The following is a 20,312-nucleotide window of genomic DNA, read 5'->3' on the forward strand; positions in this document are numbered from 1 at the left end:
ATGCAATGTTTCTGTGTTCCAGTTGTACATGTATCAGCTGTTCCGGAGTTTAGCCTATATCCATTCCTTTGGGATCTGCCACCGGGATATAAAACCACAGAACCTCTTGCTGGACCCTGATACAGCTGTTCTAAAACTCTGTGACTTTGGAAGGTAAGTGCATCTGTGGCCTGAAACCTGGTGGAAAGAGCTTCCTTCAAAGTGAACCTGGTGCAATTTTGAAAGGAAATCCTCTGTGTTCCTCGGGTCATAATTTGTAGTTTTGAAAGAGAAATTATTAATACTCTGTTTTCCTCTCAAAATGAGTTCATGTGGGGGGGAGGGTATCAAGAGGGAAGGAATTAAAGTTCAAGCCTGTTACTTATGCAGGTATTGGAAAAATAAAATAAATACTCTGTCACATAGGGGAAAATACTGCACCGTAGAAAAGTACAACCAAACATTAGGGTGAAATAGGTTTGGGGAAGAGAGGACAAGCGCAATGACATAGTAACCTAAAAAGGCTAATGTTACACTTTATTAGTCTACTTTTATGTACACCAGTTCACTTAGTATTTCAAATAGTGTAGGGGCTCAAGATCAGAAGCACCACTTCTAGCTGAAGCTCTTACATAGTGGACATTTGTGTCCTAGTTTCCAATGCCACATTTACTTCCAATATTCATTCAAGTGAATCGCCTTTAGGGTCCAGCCCCCATCTTAGAACTGATGCAGAAATTCTGGGAATCCACTCTGAGATAAGACAGATTTTTCTCCAGGGAAGTTCAGTTTTTAGATTGTGCTATAACTTTGCAGACTAAAATAGTTAGGGCATATGTGCGAGAGGTCATGGAAGCTGCTGTTGCTAAATTCGCTTGCCCGTAGTGAGTAGGAATGTCAGATGGTGGTTATTCAAGCAGTGCATCGTCATGCCTCGTGGCTCAGGAATCTCCTCCTCAGCTCTACCTCACAAGTGTTGGAGCAAAATAGGAATTGCACTGAAACTCAGAAGTAACAGTGCATAAAAAGGTGGTACTTCCTCTGTGCCAACGGTGGGAATTTGTTAATTGTAGTTTCTGTATGGAAAAAGAAAAGTGAGACCTCTTACAACAGGCTAAATGGGTGGTGGGAATCTTTCTTCCCTGAGGCTGAGGGGGGTGTCTGGAAGGCTGGACCTTGGATTTGGCTGGCATGTCACTCTGCTGGGTTGGGTGCTGCTTAGTTGAATGTCGTATTACTGAAAGAGCAGTTTTGTCTTCCAGCTCCTTTCCATCTTAACACTTGATGTTAAGGAAGAAGTATAATATGTTCGTAGATTCATGTTCCAAAAGTAATGTGCTCCCGTGTTCCTTTATTTTCTTAGATTCTCCCAAAGGCAGTGGTTGGGGCAGTAGTGTAGGTTAGATCCCTTGTGGCTGATCTCTTGCAGTATAAATGAAGCCTTCATGTTACTCGTGGACTATTAACATGTGACTAAAATGGCAAAGGTTTTCTGCTTTGTCTCCTCATACCCCTTTTGCCTCATACCACGCTCCCATAAATGGCCAAGAGCCAGAATATTCTGATGGGAACTAAAAAATAGAAAATTTAAAAAAACACTCTTAGTTCTGGTGAGTATCCAAAACTTTTGAACCTTAAAAGGTAACTACATTTGACTGAACCATATTCTGTCCTCTTCTTCTTTGTAAACAAACCTTTGTACCTGGCAAAAGGCTACTGCCAGCCAAAAATCTGACCCTATTTATCACCTAGATTGTAGTCAGAGTTTCCTTTGCAATGTCCAGTATAAGGAGCTGCTTCATGGGTTGGACTGATCTCATGGTAAATCATCGAGTCCGTGGCTTTCATCAGTTTAGAAGAACACAGTACATTAGCATTTAGGAATTGGGGATGGGTGAGGAGTGCCAAAGCTTAATGTTGGTCTGCACTGCAATATTGTAAAACTATTAATTACTGAAAGATTTATTATTTTGTTTCCTTTTCAGTGCAAAACAGCTGGTTCGTGGAGAGCCTAATGTCTCATACATCTGCTCTCGGTACTACAGGGCACCAGAGTTGATCTTTGGAGCCACCGATTATACCTCCAGTATAGGTATGTATGTGTATTTGTTGAAGTCTGTACGAACTCCATGAGTTTTTATCCTGTAGTAAAGTGTGAAGCTTTCCAGAGATCTCTGATGTAATCCCCAGACAGAATTGTACTGTGAATGGTTAGGTACCGCTTCTAATGAAATGTATGCATTTGGTAGACGACTGCTGTGATTTCTATGCCTTTTGAGATTCCAGTGTCAATTACATTAAGAAAGGGGCTTTTTTAATGTATGGGAGGAAATCTGATTTCAAACAAAAAAAATCCAGGTAATTTAGCCATTTAGTTTAAAAGTAGGTATGAGATGTCAAGCCGTTTGATGACTTAAAATAACCGGTAAAGAATGAGTGTAGAAATATCAACTACTGCTTCTGATATGCTGTGATCTAGACACAAATAATTCTGTAACTTACTTGGCTTTTAGTAAAGAGTTTTTAGCGGGAGGGAAAATGTGGACTAAAGACTGGCTTTAAACTTTCTTGATAGTTTTAATATACAGCAGTCTTTCTGATACAGCTTATTCTGTTAGCTTTTGCTGTCCTTTGGTCATTAATTTTGAACACGAAGAAGACTTCTTTCCAACACCTTTGCACATAGCTGTGTCATGGCAATGTTAGGAAAGCTGGAGGTTTTGGCAGAGGACAGGTAACAGCCAGGTTTTCTTACAGTGGAGTCCTAAAAATGAACAGCAAATGAAAAATCATAAAAATGAACAGCAGTGTGTTGGCTGGTTGTGGGTAACTTCAGGGTTGGTTTTTTTAGTCAAGATATTCCCTGGGCTCCTTCTAAGTGCTAGTGCTAAAGAGATGAGATTTGACTCTCAGGTTCCTCAAAATTGTGCTAAGTTTTTACCTTGCTGGTGGACTTGAGTCACTTAAGCGAGGTTTAATATGTTCAAAAGGGTTTGGACATCGTGACCAAGTCTTGGCGGAATATGTTTATAACCAGTTAAAGTATGATTAAAGCTAGTGTTTTCTAACAGATTAATGGCTGGCTGGCTTGTTTCAACTGAAAAAAAGAAGTGTTCTGAAGACTTAATTGCTCTCGCTCATTTTTTCCCCGTTACTCTTCATCAGTACATGTTGTAGCAACACTTGCATATCTGCCCAGTAGAAAGAAAGATGCAGAACTCTAACAAGTCTGAAGAGCTGTAAGAAAGTAATGGCACAATAAAGATAAAAGGGCAGAACTCATGGAATGGTTGGCCACTGCCTAAAGTGGCAGCCCCAGCCCTTTCTTGCCCCTGGATGCCCCAGCTCTCACAGTTTACTGTTTAACATGCTGATTCAGCTTTAAGTATCAAGAGACTTCTGGTTAGGTTAACTTTCTGTTGCGTTAGTGAGTTGAATTAGCATTTCTGTGTAGTCCCATAAGCAGCAGAGCCCAGGTAAAGTGGCAGGAGCTCATGAGTGAGGGGAAAGTGGCTGGTCCTGACTGACATCTTTTTGCCAGCTGAGAGCTAATAGATTAGCTCAGCTGCGTTATCAGAATGCACTGAGACAACTTGTTTCAGAGGGTAACTGGATAAAACAAACGTTTTAGGTATCGCCAGAAGAGACTGCTTTATAGATAAGGCTGTGAAATGTCTCTTGCTCCAACTGTATAATGACTTTAATCTTGCACTTTTTTCCCCAGACCCTTTTTAAAACTGCTCTTTCCATTTTTGTTTTCTTAGCTACTGGTCCCTAAAGTAGTTCTAATAAAAATAGCATTCTGAAGTGAGGGGTCAGTTTTCCACTTGTGAAAATAATCATGAATTTTAACTGTCGTTCAGACTTTCTTTTGCGCCCCCCCCCCCCTCCCCCCAAACCACAAACCAGTAACAACAAAAAACAGACCTGTCCCCCTAAGCCCCTTCTTTGAAACTGGCACAGAATAGCTTGAAAACGAAGTTCAACAAATATTCCTTCCTTTCCTCCCTCTACTTCCTTCTCAACACAAACCTCGCGTTCGGGACTTGAGCAGTAATTAAATGCTTTTGCAAACTTTGCAGTTTCACAATGTTCTTCACTATGTTAGAAATTCTAGGGATTGTTTTGTGGTGCTGCTGTTCCCTGTGATGGTAAATACCTGAACAGTCCTTAGCTCTTGCTAGATAGGCAGCACAGCGCTCGGTGAGAATTCTTCCCCATGTCACATAGGATTGCTCGTCCAGACTCAACCAGCGTTATTCGTACACCAGCCAACCCACACAGATAGGTTTCTTAAGAGAGGGAGAGGAAGGAACATTTAATTATCAGTACTTCATCCGTAGCTCAAAGTACAAGGAACTGAGAAACATTCCGGTATTGTAATATTGCATTTTAAACTTTTTTTTTTTTAATGTGGGCATTCTTGTGTTTTCTAGTTCTTGTAGTCTTCTGAATTGCTAGCACAACAGCCTTTTCCTGCTATCCAGTCTTTTTCTCTGTATAAGAATCCACTTCTGTGTGTGTGTGTGGTAACAAAAAACCTGTCATACGTGTATGGTAGGGATCTTCACTCTTCCGTTTAAGTATACTATCTTAAAACTACATTAAAAACTGTGAATATTCAGTGAAGACCATGAAGCCAAAAAGTGTTCTAAGTAGAATTTTTTTGAATGCTATCTGCAAGGCATTTGGTTGTTTTCCTAAGGTTTTTGTTGGTTGTTAACGTTACTGCAGTCTGATACAACCGTAAGCTCTGCAATGTTTGAAAGTATTTCTGAGGAAGAAGTGCTTTGTTAAGCTTGGTCAGTGACACTGTGGTGGCCCAGGACTGACAGATAGCCCAGCCAGCCTGCATCACGACCCTTTCAGTAGTTAGTCATCTTGTTTAGCACTGTAACTAGTAGTTGCATTAGGCTGTCTGGCTTCATCCAGGTTGTCTTTTAACATACAAATTCATCCTTGCAACATCACTTGCTCTTTAATGCAGCAGAAACTAAAGTTGGTTGCAGGATGTGTGTCTCTATCCTGGACGTCGCAACAAAACTGTAATCTGGCTTTTAACTGCTACCTTGATTAGTTCATCAAAGTGCATGACTTAGTCTTACCCAAAAAGTCCCTTTGCCCCTGGCTGTGAGCTATTTTTAGTGTTTGTTGCACTTCTGTAAAGTACTGCATTAGTGCTGTCTTTAAATATATATGATAGCAGGGGTAGTGTCAAAACACTTTTACTGCAGTTAATGCCTGTGTGTGTGTCATCCGGCAGACCTGGGACAATTGTTAAAATAATGACCTGGGAAATGACCTATTCAAGTTTTTAAAGAATCCCTTTTGCCAAATAGCTACAAATCCAGGCCTGTAATAGCTTTGTCATCTGCATTACAGCTTTAAGGGATCGTTCAGTGGTCAGGCACAAGCATTCATGTCAGTTGGGTGCCTTCATGGCTTGTACAGTTTGGGCCTCCCTGCACCTTCGACTGTGAATTCTGCAAGTATGTGCGCGTCCCGAAGGCTTGCTGGGGGTGGCACATAGTTTCGTTCCTGCAGCTGCTTAGTAGGAGGTTTTTTTTGCAAACCGAGCTCTTCAGCTATCCCTTGACAGCATTTTGGCTGAAGGTTCTTCCTTGACGGTCTGTGTGTGTGTTAGGCCATCCCAGAGTATGTGGCTGGCATGCTGCTGGCTGCACTGGTCATGTAGGTACTGAAAAACTGTGGGATGGCTGCCCACGTTCCCCTTCAGCGTCCTGGGACAAACAGGTAGGAGCAGGGGGGTGCAGATGTTCTGTTGCCATGTGATCCTCTTGTATAAAAAGAAGCTGTGCGTTAAGCTTTACCTCCATAACATACGTCTAATTACTAGGTTGGGTGATGGAGCAAGGGGGGGCTCACCAGGATGTGGCGATGCTTCTGGATAACAAGGGTCTGCTGGTCTCGGTGCATTTTCTCCATCACTGCCCTGGTGGAGTTGAGAGCATTCCAGAGGGAACATTTATAGCCACTGGCAGGGAAAGATTGATCTGCCTGGCTGTATTGCTGGCTTCGCTTGGGGTATCCAAAAATAAGTATCGTGAAGTTACTCATTCACTTTCTTAGCAAGTGTTAAGACCGGGGGAGAGGGTATTTCACCTTGGCAGTCTGGAGCAGAAGGGCCTCTGGAGGTGTGCATAGTTGGGCTGTCTCAGAGTTTCTTGGGGAAGAACCACCATGAGATGTCCCAAACCTGTTGCCAGACAGTAAAAGTACTTGCCTCTGTGTTTCAGAGGGCAACCTTTAATGCGGAAAGTAAGCGTGTGTTAATTTACGTAATTATTCTATTACCTGTCATTGTAGTTTCATCTCCTCATTGCAGAATAATAGATAACTGTGTTTAGCTTTTGTTCCCAATACTGGAACAAGCAAGGTTTTCCAAGTGTTCTCAGGTTTCAGCCTTATTCTGTTTCCATAATCTGTGGTGTCTCCATGTGCAAAACTTGCACCAACATAGCACACATGCTCGTCATCCAGAAGTTTTGCTCTCATTCTGAAATCTCAAAAATGGTTCCAAGCAAGCAGCAATGAAAAGCACTTTGGGCTCTGGCATTTGGCAGCTAGAAGCTGCTGATTTTATGACTTCCTAGGGCTGCTTTTCTGACTCTTGGTTTCTTCCCTGCTAGTTTATTTCTGCAGCTTCCAGAGCAGTGACTTTGAATCACTTCCCAAGAGGGAGAAAGTCCATCAAGATCAAAGGACAGTGAGGCAGAGATGAGTAGATGGGGGGGGTGGGGGGTGGGGTGGAATGTGCAGTGTGGAAAGGTAAATGAAATGTGTCCCATAAGTATCAGATAAAGGAAAGTTCTTAATTTGTACAGAATGGATGAGAGTAGGCTCAATTTTTATTTTTTTTTCTTCATGTCCTCCAACTAGCAAGTTCCAGGAGCTGGAGTGTAATACAATGAATGCTGCTTATGCCATGAAGAAGAGTGCCAGCTCCTCAGCTTGGAAAAGCAGAGCTTAAGATCACAAAAATGAAATTCGTAGACAGAGTTTTCTGTCACAGACCACTGGAAATAGCCATTGCCCACTTGGAGAGTGAAGCCAAGGAGTGTATTTTGCAGGTTGTCCTGCCAGATGCCTCTGCCTAAACTAAAGAGAAATTTTCCTTTGTAAGAAAAGGAATCTAATGCTTCTCTAATGCTGGAATGGCATTCAAAAGCAAGGGAATTACATAGGGCATTGTCTAATAATGTCAACTGTGAAGATCAATAAAGTAATAAACACGAATTTAAGGAAAGTGTTGTAGTATAAGAGGCTGTATGAGTTCTTGTGTGCTTAAATTTGTGCAGGTAGTTCATGAGAAAATCGTATTTGTCTGAAGCGTTTTACAAAAAGGTTGGGCATTAGCTACTATTACAACATGTGAAAGCTATCTTAAAGAAGCTTATTTGAAGGTTGCTTTTTGCTGGCAGTTGCATGTACTGTCCGTACAGACTGCATTTCACTGAGGGTATGAAGAGAGTAGCCTTGCCTACCTTATACTTAAAATTACTATGTTTCATTGTTTTCTCCTATAATTTCACATTGTCCCAATAGTTTGACATAAGAATGATTTGTTGGCTTTTTTTCTGTTAAGATTCTCTCTTATTAACTAGTTTAAAGCATGTGAACGGTAGTCATGTTTTGCCTTAATTCATGTGCACATATTAAAAAGAAATAGTTCAGAAAATGCTTTCCCTCCCATGGGAGTGGGTAGTTGCACCGCAAGCTTGCTCTGAAAGATTATTTACCGATAATCATTGGCTGTGACTGTGCTAAGGCAGAACAGGTTCTGGGAAGGAGCTATCAAAAACTGCTATTAACTACCTTATCGATTCTCTTAAGTAACATGTCTTTAAATATAGAATTTGGTACACTGTTTACTTCAGGGTTGAGAAAAATGTTACCATCCAAATTTGGAAGATTAAATCTTAAAATGCCAGATTCAAAGCGGGGCGGGGGGGTGGGGGTAAGGCAAACTATCCCAGAGCTAGATTTTAGTCCTGTTAAATTTGATGGCATTTATGCCATCAAATTCCAGTGGAGCTGAAGTTTCTCAGTTTTTCCATTTATTGTACATTCCTCACCAGGGCTTTGTAAACACCTGTGTAAATTGCGTTTTGTTGACATCCCTGCTTGCAGCTGCTGAAGTTAGCCTCTGCTCTCAGGCTTTCGTTGAGGATGCTTCGAGGGTTTGTTCACTTCCTCGCCCAGGGAACGTTGCCCAAGTCCTAATGTGGAAGTGGGTGAAATTACTTTCCTGGAAGAAGAATGGGGATTTTGGAATGCCTGTAGCTTACTTCAGTGTGTGTTTTAAGTGTTGGCAAGGAAAACCAAGGAAGGTTAAGGAGACTTTTAACAAGGCATTAAATGACCCAGTTTGGAAGATTTCACTGCACAAGGAACCACACAGGTTTCCGATGGATTTGTTGCATGTTTGATGGGTTAAACCCATCATGAATACAGCAAGTATTCCTCAGAGTTCCCCAGCTATTTCCTCATGACCTACATCCTTGCTTTTTCTCCTGTCTCCCCCTGCAATGCCCTTAGCTTTCTCATCTGTCCTCTGCTTGTTTCTGCTTGGCCTTCTTGCTTGAGTGAGCACCTGCGCATCGATGGGCTCATTTGCAGCTGCGGTTTGGCAGGGTGGGGGCAAGCCCAGCACCTCCCACAGGGACTGAGCCCCCTCTCCTCCGCAGCAACACCAATGATTCTCTCCCACACACAACCTTTGTAAGGGATGCGAGACTTCTGCCTTTCAGACTTGTCTGAAATTGGGCGGTGGAGTGCGAAGGCATCAAGGGAGACTGGGAAAGGATAAACCAGCACAAAGCCAACTTCAAGGAGCAACCAGACCAGAGGTTATTTAAAACAGTTTTAAAAAGCCACGGTCTAATTTGAAAAAAAAAAATCATGCTAGCGTAGTTGGAAAACTTTAAAAGGAAGTGAGTTGTGAATGCTGACTTACTCTTATGTCAGCTCTGGGTTTGTGTATGTTCTGCCGAATACTTTTCCTTCCCATGTAATGTTTCTTTTTAGTGCAAAATAAGGATTGAAGTTTGTAAATAATGATTATAGCTTTGGGGTAACGCTTGTTTTGCATACTCGGTGTAAAGGACTCAGCTTTTTCAAAACCCTTTGAGTACCTAAATAGACTTCTAAGTTACAGTACGCCGCTTAGTACATTGAATTTGTTTCTTTAGTAGTTCTGAAGAAGTCTTTGCTATCTGTTGAACTGTTGTGTAATTTCATATAAGCCCGGTATGCATTGCATGACATAAAAAGTGATTCTTTGCATCATCTTTGTTGTATGTGTTCGTCCAACAGCAGGAGCTATCAGGGAGAGATGGTGTTTAGCAGTTGGACATAATTAAATGTTCTTTACGTGATGCCTCCTTCATTTGTTATCCAAAAGAGATCTTAGCACCTTGGTGGCCACATCAGCTTCTGTTAAATATGACTGAAAGATGAAAAAGCCTAATCTGGTCTGTTTGCTTGTTGACATTCAAGGCTAAAACTCCTGATTATTTCTCACTGCTGTTCATATTGTAAGTAGTTACTTTCTAGGATGTGATGTTTGTACTAAAGCATTGTGTAAAAGAGCATCCATTCGTGACTTAGAGGTGAATGATTTTGAAAGCTGCATTAATGAGCAGCGCTTTTGGTCTACTGTATGTTCCAGTTGAACCATATCTTTCTTGAGAAGAGAGGGAAGTATTTTTGCATAGCCCCTCTCTCATTTAGAAATGAGGGAATGAAAAGTGTGTTCTGACTTGCAGATTATTTTGTTACCAATCTTAAATTCCTGAAAGTTGGGGGTTTTAAATTATTTTTTTGCATCAGTCTCTAGTGGTTGTGACAAAGTGATAACAGACTGTTTAGAGAACTGTCAGAGACGTTTTCCTTACACAGAGCTTTAGCCATAACTGACAGTGCTGTGTGTATCCTGCTTCCCAGTGACAGAATTCATACACACTGGGGGAATAAGGATCATTGTTGTAGCGTGGATTACCTCAGATTGGAACAGACCTCAGGAGGTAAATTCTCTGGGTTTTGAGTTGTGGTGATGCTGCTATTGATTTGTGGGGGAAGGTTAGCTTGTAAACGTAATAGAGTTTAAAGATGGGTGGAGGGGGACTGGTTTTGTTCTTTTCCCTTTTGGAGCAGTCCAGTATTGTAGGCTTTACAAATCTTCTGTTAACGATTGCTTGTTTGAGGTTAGATTTCAGTACAACGTTTCAGATATACATCGAACAAATGATGACTTTTTCTAGAAAGCCTTATATTCAGTCTGTTTTCTTTGGGGAAGCAGTTCTCTCTGCATCTAGGTGCAATACTTTTACTGTGTTGAGCAGCTTAAACTTCAGTATTTCATGCTCAGTTACAGCAGATTCTCACAAACATCTGCTATGCAGTGTTCACTGCATCTGCTTTGTTAGCTCTTTTGTTCAAAATAAATTTCAAAAATGAAATGCTATATTGTGTAGGACACTTAGATGCATTCTTAAGTTGCTGTTGTAGTATTTAATTGTCTTATTTATCTGTAAGGAAATGTACCTGTAATAGATTATGAAGATTTTCTTCATATAGAGGAACTACATGTGGCTGTGTATGTGTGAAAATTAGTTGATGGCTTCTTCCGTGGATGCTGTTGACCAGATCTGTGACTTGCAGTTCTGTTGTCCAGCCAAGTTTGCATATGCAATTAAGATAGAGATTAGGTCTTGATGTGTCCAAATTAGAGGGGCTGTCTCCCAGATCCCTTAGTCATCATGTACTACGGGATACAAGTTATGCTTCCAGTATATTTTGTATGCTAACGTATATATGCTTTCAATATGTGGATGAAAAATTGAGTCTATTCAACATTGAGAAACGTTGAAACAGCTGTTGTGGTGGATAATACCTCTGTATAGTTCATGATCAATGTGATTTAAAAACAACACAGTGTTTGGGGAAATTCTTAATTTTCAGGTGGCAGATGTTCTCAGGTCTGTTCCCTACATGTATGAGTTTTAATGCCTATATATTATAGCATTTAACATTGTTTTCCAGTTCTCATTGTCTCATAATTTGACTTCTAAGATTGTCTGCCCACTGTTGCTTTGTATCTGTGTTTCTAGATTAACACTGAGGAGAGGAATGTTTTTTATTTTTAGCTGTGATGTATATACTATTAAACGTGGCAAAGAATAAAGTAGCTTCAAATATCTGGGTTTTATATAAATGGCCTGATATGTACCTTTTACTGATACCTTCCTGCGCTTTCCCCTTTTCAGATGTGTGGTCGGCAGGCTGTGTATTGGCTGAACTGTTACTAGGACAACCAATCTTCCCAGGTGACAGTGGTGTGGATCAGTTGGTGGAAATTATCAAGGTATGGAATTTTAAGTGTTGCTTCGACTGCGTTACTCCTTGGGTATCAGCATGAAAACGTGCATTGTTATAAACTTGTCAACATATATATTCTGTCACCATTGTAACGGAGTGTTGCGTGTAAACCATGTCTGGAAACACTACTTTTGCTTTTTTGGAACTTGATGATCTTTATTTGCCTCTCTTGCAGTCATGCATAGTGATATATCATCTTTAAGAGGGGAAAACCCCCTATATAATTAAAAGGATTGCACTTTCAGTGTGCTTAGAAATAATGCTTACATACTGAGTCAATATTTATTAATGTGTGATTTTCATTCTTTAAGAATCTGGCTCTTTTTCTTTTGTTGCATGCAATTAGTACTTGGCTTTGAAAAAAGTGTTATTAAACTTCCTCGTGCCAGATTCTTCACATATGTAGCCTTCTTCCTTCCTTCCAGCTCTTTGAGGTGAAAGGTGAGGAAGGGCACTCCTGTTTGCAGATGGAGAATCGGGAAATGCAGGGCAAAGGTACCTTCCACCCAAAGAGTCTAGTTTTTCAAGTGAAAAAGACCTAATGTTTCAGAATACATAACATTTATATATCACTTATGTCCAAACACGTCTTGATTGATTTAATTTGGTAAGCTGTGAATATTCTGTGATTCTCAAATTAGAGGCATGGAAGAATAATTCATAGCTGAAAAGACTGGTGTCTGACTTCCCGGCACCCTAGTCTCCCTGCCGCCTCCAACTTCTGCAATGAAGGAAGCAAGATTTCTAGGGAGAGCAGTATCTTTTTCCTCTGAATCTATACTATGCACTTAATATGGGGGTATTACAGAGGGTGAGATGCAGGCACATGGCTTGGCTTCATTGATTTCATCACCACAGGGGGATTGTATTAAGAGAACTTCCTCCATGGTTTTGCCACGTAGCTGCTACCTTCATGCCTGTACATTTGTGGCATGCGTGTGAAAAACCCCTCAAAACCAAAATGTGTGGATGGAAGGTAGAACTTTCTGCTTGCGTCTGTGTGTATCACTAGAAGAGCAGCCAGTGTCTGTGTCCTAACAGAGTGTATGACACCAATGAACTCCCAAGTGGTCATTCTCCTGCATGGAGGACATGGGCTGGTGAGGCTCAGTGTTTCAGTGGCTTGCTCTGCAGTCTCAACGGGGTGTGCTCTGACCTTTCTAGACTCCTGCCATGTCTCCTCCAGTCTTTGACTGTGTAAACCTAGCTTCTGTTATGGTGGGTTTGTCTGTCCTGCTGGAAATCCCCCAGTCAGCAAATTTCCTCTGGAGGCTGCATGTCTTGCACCTACTTCTCCTATGACTTTCTTGATGTCTTATTGTTGCCTTTCTGCCCAGTGAATTTCAAGCTCCTCATGTCCAAGTTGGGTCAGTTTATGTAGGAAGCGCTCGTAGATCACTGGAGTTGCTGCCAGAAGTAGGACTGATGGTGGCACAAGTGACAATTTTTTCCTTTTGAGAGGTGTCTCGGGGTGCCAAGCTGCTTTCTGCTACACTGCTTTTGTGAGATGTGGTACCTGTGAGCACTTCACATGGCTGGAGTTTCTCAGGAATTTGTGCAATAACCTGTGGAGTTTCCCTTCGGACATTTTCCAGAAGTCCTGTTTTTTCTTGATTAATTTCTGCAGTCCTGAGAAACTACACCTATGAGATTTTTTTATAAATAAAACTGTTAATATCATAGTGACAGTCCTGTAGGTCCCTCCGTGGCTCAGTCAAAAGTCTGAGAGTAGAGGGGCCTTTTTGGCAAAGCCATAGCGCTCTGCCTTTATCAATGGTTTGATTTTTCACTGTGCAAAAGTAAAATAATCAGAAAATAGATGGCCTCTTCTTATTGACATATTTGCCAAGCAGAGATTGTGGTTTGGTTCAAAGTTGGCTAGAAGTTGTTAGCATCAGTTGGACATTTTCAGTTCTGCAGTACTGGAAGTAAACATCCGTGAACTAATAGTTTTATGGCATGTACGTTCTCAGGTTGTGCTGATTCTGCTGTGTTTACACTTGAGTTAAGTTGTATTGAAGTAGAGGAATACTTAATAAAATTGCTGATAGCCTATGTATCATCTGTGGTTTCTTTAAATGACACTACCATGAGTGGTGTGATAACTTTAATTGGACAATTCATAGCTGAATACATAGTACTGGCAAACTAATGTTATTTCTCACAGCAGCCAAAGGAGTATCCAGTGTAAAGGCTTGAGCTTCAGTAAATTACAGCTTGAGATGATGATTTTCACTTCCACAGAAACAAATTTCTGAACCATTTCTTTAAATGTAGAAAGGGGGATAGTGAATGACCATCCACACCTGTGTTGTGTTGGGGTTTTCTCGATTTCTGCTAGGTACGTAGCCCCCGTACATGTAGAAACTAAGTGAAACAAATGTAGGGGTAACTCAGATTTTATAGTAAGCCTGGTCTCTTCAATTCAGAAGTTATGGTACTGAGACAGTATGTTATAGGAAAGTCTGAGAGAACAAATGCTATAAATCTTGTATTAATAGTCACAGTAAAGGATGTTCGTTGAATCATTAAGGAAGTATAATGAAAAATGTGAGCCCAAATGGGTGGGTGCCACGTGTATTCTTCTGCCTGTATATTTATTATCGAGGCAGAATGTATTCTCAAGGCAGCACTGGAAGAGAAAATGAGTGCAAACTGCTGAAGTCAACTGTTTGTCAGTGCCCTTGTCTACCGAATCTTGTGTTGTGAAGTTTTGTATAAACTGTTCAGAAGAGCCGTGGCAGAAGACTAAGGTGAGAATACAGAGAGAGCTAGAACTGAGAATACCATGTTTAAAATGAGCAGGCGTGAGCAGTTGCCTGGGAAGGTGCGTGAACTGGGCAGCGAAGTGCTTCCTTGTAATGCCGCACCCACCGGCAAGTATTTCTCACAGTGGGAGTAGAGGGAGAACAGCACGTTTACCTCAAATTTCAAGTAATTTTTCCTTACCTTTTGAGAATGAGGAAACAGTAGAATGTGAGGGTCTTAATTTTCTATTCTGCCAACTGTTGGCAGGAATCTGTCCCATCTACTATATATCCCTTAAAAGTGACCAGTAATCTAATTGGGTAGATTTGTTTTTCAAATCTGCAAAGAAGTCATGAAGCGTTCTGTTCTTCTCCACTCCCAGCAAGATGCTTAAATTCAACTTAGATTTCAAAGGTTAGCATAAAAAATGCAATGTGTGTTTATTGAGCGAACTTGGGGTCTGCAACCGCAGTACAGTTGAAGACATACACAATTCTGCAGCATAAAAAATTACCAGAAATGTTAAGTCTTGGGCACAACATGTGAAGTGTTAGGTTGTATAAGACTTCGTTTAGAATAGGATTTTTTTTTAAAGTGTTTACAAATGGTGTCCACCTCTTCCATTTGCTGGTATAGAATGCTACTATTTAAAGCTTTCATTGTAGCACAGACTTATTTTAATGTTAGCTTTGTGTAGGAGAATCAAAGCTGTGGGATTTGCCAGTTGTTGAATGGCAGTGAACTTCGTGGGCGGTTGCAGGTTGGGACCTGTGAGCTGCTGTTTAGCTGTCTTGGAGTAATGCTTTTCAGATGGCTTCCTTGGAACTGTAGGTCTGAAACTTAGGGGCAGAGAAAATGAAGTATTTTAAACTCCTAAAAAGGGCTATAGTAAAAAAAAATACTTACCCACACATCTGGAAATGCACCTGACTTTCATCACTTACATTTACTTGATTCTGCTTCAAGACGTCAGCTTGGAAACTTTTCTGCTGGTTCCTATCAATTCAGGGTGACTGAGTCACAGTCAGTTGTGTAGCATTTTCTGAGCCAAGATAAATTTTTTGGTTGTCTCTTCAGTTGCTTATTCAGCTTTGATTATTCAGAGTTCATTTCACAACACAGCAATTGGATGCTACACCTGGGTATGAAGTTTTTGCATTAGGCTGGAGAATTAAAAATGCCATCACATTAAACGAGTCCTCCTTTCTCATGTAGTTTTTGATGACATCCCCTTGGTAGTTGTGTTCACGAAGGTGGAATTACTGGGATAAGTCAGTTGGCACGGCTTGTCCTTCCTGCAGGCTGCATGCCCAACATCCTCAGCCTTCTGCTGCATCAGAAGCATTTTTGGCTTTTGTCAGACTTTGATTCACTTTCAGCAGTCTTTATGTAGTTTCATTTCAAGCAATCTTGCAAGATCTTCTCCATCCAGTTGCCCCTGGAGCTTCTGCAGGCCAGTTGCATATTTGCAAACTGCTCTGAAAAACTGCGCCCCTCTAGAACCACAGTATCTCGTTCATGTGGACCAACAGTCCCCTTCATTTTGCCTTCTTTTTCTCTTGGTCCTGTTTCTTTGAAGACTTTTTCCAGATGTTCTCAGTCTTGCTAGGAGAGAGAGATCCTTGACCACTTTCCTGTGACAAAATGATACTCGATACGGGGAAGTACTGTCTTGGAGCTCCATCTGAAGAAATAATTTAACCCAAGTACATTTTTCTTGAATACTTCCACTATTAGAGGAGAGAAATCATGTGCTGTGCTTTTTCCAAAGTTTGATCTTGAATGGTGACTCTTCTTCCTTATTTTTAGCTCTTGCTAGCTATTCCAAATGTTAGGTTATTTCATTGCTGGGAATATCTCAAGTGGGTAACCGGATATATTCATTAAAATTCATGCCCCTACTGGCTTTCGGGTGACGACATCTTCAGAAATGTGCTCAGTTTCTGAAGCAGGCACAGTGGCAGTGTGGGTTTCCTCCATGGTCACATAAAGAAATGAGGTATGAGTAAATGCTGCACCTCGGATCAGTCATACAGTCCTGTCCCCGATGGAAGGGGAAAGCCCTCCTTCCAGCAGCTCAGGAGGGTTGCAGTTGCCACTTCCCTATTTAAAATCCACTGTGCAAGTGGGATATTGCTGAATACAGCTTAAAGGAAGGAGCTTTTACACTACAAGAGTGATTTTTTTTTTTTGAGATTCAGTCAGGGCAGACTCCATAAATCTCCGAGCTTGTGTGCACAACTTGCAGTGGAGCAGCAGTGTCGGCAGGACTGCTGTGAAGGCTTGGGAGGCTGGGGGCATTCCTGGGTCCCCCAGCTTTATAGCACCCTGAAACCATCAAGGGAAAACTGGCTGGGATATCCCTCCCAATCCAAAACTTCTTCCATCATAGTTCTCACAGACAGTGGTTACCCCTTATTCCCCTTGCAACGAGGGAATCTTGGAAGCATAATGGTTTTCTTCCTGGGATAATAATTATCTTCTGAAAGGTTCAGTTTAGTACCTTCCCCCTACTCTTCTGAAAAATGTGTGTGTGCGCGCGCGTGGCGGAGATCCTCTGTCAGGAGAATGAAGCAGCAATAATTGCCTGAGCAGCCCTGGGACACGGGGGGGACAGCATCTGCCAGTCTGTCTTCCAGGGAAGACTGCAGGGAAGGTTGTGGGGCCGGGGGGATTATGTGTGTGTTTGGGGTTTTTTGGTTCCTTCTGGACTGCGTGGTTATTCTTTGCACCAAAACTGGCATTTCATGGTAATTTAGGAGAAATAACAAAATCTTCTTTACCTAGTTTGCTGGGTTGGGCATGGCAGGGAGGAAAAATGTATGAAAAGACAAGCTCAGTAGTATCATGAATCCTATCCATGCGTAACTTTTTGGTCTCTGACCAGTTTTACTGAGCCTAATGCTAAGTATAGACTGCAATTATACTATATGGCTTATGCTCAAATTTCAAGGTACTATTTTGGGCTCAGTTTTTGAAATAAAATAAATTCAGTCACACTGCTTAATGAGAAGAGAGGAGCCATCTCTTCTGGGAGAATAAGCAGTAGGAGAGCATCTTTCATTTTATTGGATGTGGTCCTGCGCTGAGGACCTGTCTGCATCTGACACGGGCTTTCACGTGTGTCCTCTCTCCTCACCCCTAAGGGAAGTTTCCTGGCAGTTTTTTCACCCTGATGTCCCCCCACATTGCAACTTGGCTGTTCCTGTGCCTCACGTAATTCATCGCTTCCGGTGCCTGCAGGCAGACAATGTAAAAAAAGTTGATGAGCAGTTATGTTCATGTTAGCGGTGACAATGGGTTTCTTCCTGTTCCTGATGTATGGCTGCTCTCGTGTTTGTGAATAGAAGAAATCTCTATATTTAGGTGGCTCTCATTTGATTTGACAAGAGAATGTTTTTGAAAGAAAGTGTAGATAAAATGGGTAAGTTTATTTTCTACCACATACCTCTTGAAGTATTATTTCAAAGCTGACCCATGGTTACTGCTTGAGATGCCTACTCCATGAATTTTTTAAATAACTATTTGGCACACCTCTCACAACTTTCTGAAGGAGGTGCAGACATGTTTGCAGAAGTATTAATTGTGCCATCTGGTAAGCCATACACACCAGACTTTCTGTAGCACGTTTCCTTGTAAACTTGCACGGTTTTCCCAGGGAGGAACACTACACCACTGTAACCATAGCTTTCTAGCGGTTTCTGATCTAAATAACCACCTTCTCCCCGATCTAGTTCAGTCATTACCAGCTGGAGCTTCTGAACCCTTGGTGTCCCTAGGCTTTACACTGCTTTTTACATTTTTGGCAAAGGTTTAGCAGTAACGATGGTTGTCAGAAAGGGCCTTTATTCCACTGGGGGTTGTTGAGACCCTTGCAGTTTCCTCTTCCTCTGGTGTTACAGCGGTGTGGGTTTTGTCGTGAATAACTTGGTGCAGTTTTGCACAGTGAAGCCAGCTGTGGACAGCAGCTGTCTTCAGGACTGTGGTGTAACGAAGGTGTCTTTTGGAGCTGAATATCATCCCTTTTTCTCCTCTGAAAAGTCAATTGCAAGAACATTAAATGAAGAACTTTATGCTATTTGTAATGAAATTCAGGGCTTATTCCAGGTTCATAAATCTTCCCTTCTTTGGTAAGGATGATGTTGTTGGAAGCCTGTAGCTTTTCTTTAATTACTTGGTACATACCATTACCCTACCTTCACAAATTCCTGGAATAAAAGTTATTTGGGAAGCTTCATCTATTACAGGTAAATGCCAAGGAAAAACTTAACAGAAAATATTTGTGAAACCTGTTATGTTCAATTTTTGTTCTAAGAGAATGAGAGTGGTGTTTTGTCTTCTCAATATGCGTATTCTTTAGTTAATCTTAGTAGATAATGTTTCTTTATTTTTGTTTAAGAGATGATGATGACAATCGGGAATGAGGGGCAAGACTAGTTGACCTGTTGTCTTCACTTGCAGGAAGATCCCCTGTAGTCTCACATAGACCCCCTTCATTCAAGGGTTTAGTCTTTATTCCAGATACAGTTGATTCCATTAGACAACTACTTTTTTATTATTCTAGTATTTACTCTGGTTTTGTTCTTTTTTCTTTTCTTTTTTTTTCAAGTGCCCAATTTAAAAGAAAAAAAACCCCCACAACCAAAAAACCAACAACAACAAAACCGCCAAGTTTTTCCTTGACACTTAACTCCTTTCATAAAACCGTCTCCAAGTAGAATAGTATGTACTAACCTGCATGGACCAAATTAATTCAGTATTGGAGCCTGCATTTCTTCAAAGCTCTCCAATCTTTGCAAGATCAGGGGGGATCTTGCTAGTGTACAGAAATGTCTGAAGGGAAGGTGCAAAGAAGAGGGAGCCAGGCTCTTTTGTTTGGTGTCCCATGACAGGACAAGAGGCAATGGGCACAAATTAAAACACTTTACATTCAGTCTGAAGATAAGCAAATTGTTGTTACTGTGAGGGTGGTCAAACACTGGAACACATTGCCCAGAGAGGTTGTGGAGTCTGTCCTTGGAGATACTCAGAAGCCATCAGGATCGGCTTGAGCAACCAGCTCTTGCTGCCACAGCTTATGCAGGGGGTTGGACACGATGACCTCCAGAGGTCCCTTCCAACCTCGGCCGTTCTGTGATTCTGTGAAATCTCTCCTCCAAGGAACATCTGCTCCGTAGTATCTTCAGAGTTGGTACAGCAAGAGCAGCTGTTTCATAGAGTAATTCTGCCAAAAATGTGCAAAGTAATTTATGCTTCTCCTTTTCATTTTGAACGGAAAGAGCAGTCACATACATGGCTTCTTTAAAGATGATGTTTGCCCAGTGTTTGCAGTAGCTGAAATGGTTGCTGTTACTCACAGGGGTTACTTGAATGTATTCCTAATATGCTGAAAACTCAGCGTGAATCAGTGAGGTACAATTTCAAAACCATGTGGCAGACAGTGTTGGTGCGTTGCAGGGTGGGGAGATGTCCACTACAGGACCTCTTCCACATATGTCAAGTACTGGGTCGATTTTATAGCTTACCACTTTACTCATCCCACACTTTCCTTCTGGACTGTGATTTGAATTTGATACAGTCTTTAGAACTTCGATTCTACTTCCTATCTACTTTCCTTTCCTCTTCATTTGTTTGGATTTGGGGTTTTTTGTTTGTTGGTTTTTGAGGTTTGGTTTGGGGTTTTTGTTTTGCTTTGTTCTACCTTCAGTACAAATTGAAAGCACAATCTGGCTTTACAATCCAGAGAGAACAAAGTAAATACACTGAGTGGCTACTATAAGTCACTTTTCCTTTTGTACAGTTTTGTGTGTCAAGGGCTGCTACCTAACTGAAAGGTCAGGCGGTCCCTCCTCTCAGCTACCACGGTGCCTCTTCAGTACCTTCTTCTCTAAGTATTCATGGGACCTTAAGCACTGTTGCTTAGGTGCCTGTGCTTGAGCTTAGGAGTCACTCCCTTCCATCATCCGGAGTTTTTAGTGTTTTTGGTGAAATGTATGAGTTGACGTTATCTGTGGGTCCTTCTGTGAAATTGTCCTTGCCTACCTAACCTGAATTCTTTCTGATGCTATAGGCAGTCTTTAAGTAAAGATACTTGCGTGGTATAGGCTCCTGTTCTGAACCGCCTTAGCAACTGAGCTAGTTTGCTGAATTTTAGCTGTATTTTTTTTTTTTTAAATAAATAATTC

At 41.4% G+C, this 20,312-nt stretch overlaps 1 protein-coding gene across 4 annotated transcripts in view; it reads left to right on the top strand.

Annotated features, from left to right (window-relative positions):
• Positions 1–20,312, top strand: part of GSK3B (glycogen synthase kinase 3 beta) — a 157,022-nt gene that overhangs the window by 102,973 nt on the left and 33,737 nt on the right. For all 4 annotated transcript variants that reach the window (XM_055712463.1, XM_055712465.1, XM_055712461.1 and 1 more), the window contains exons 5-7: positions 23–153; positions 1,965–2,071; positions 11,268–11,365. In XM_055712463.1, coding sequence (XP_055568438.1) covers positions 23–153; positions 1,965–2,071; positions 11,268–11,365 — 336 coding nt within the window. The remainder of the gene's footprint in view (positions 1–22; positions 154–1,964; positions 2,072–11,267; positions 11,366–20,312) is intronic.

The sequence above is a fragment of the Falco cherrug genome, chromosome 5, assembly GCF_023634085.1.
Source record: "Falco cherrug isolate bFalChe1 chromosome 5, bFalChe1.pri, whole genome shotgun sequence".
NCBI lineage: Eukaryota > Metazoa > Chordata > Aves > Falconiformes > Falconidae > Falco > Falco cherrug.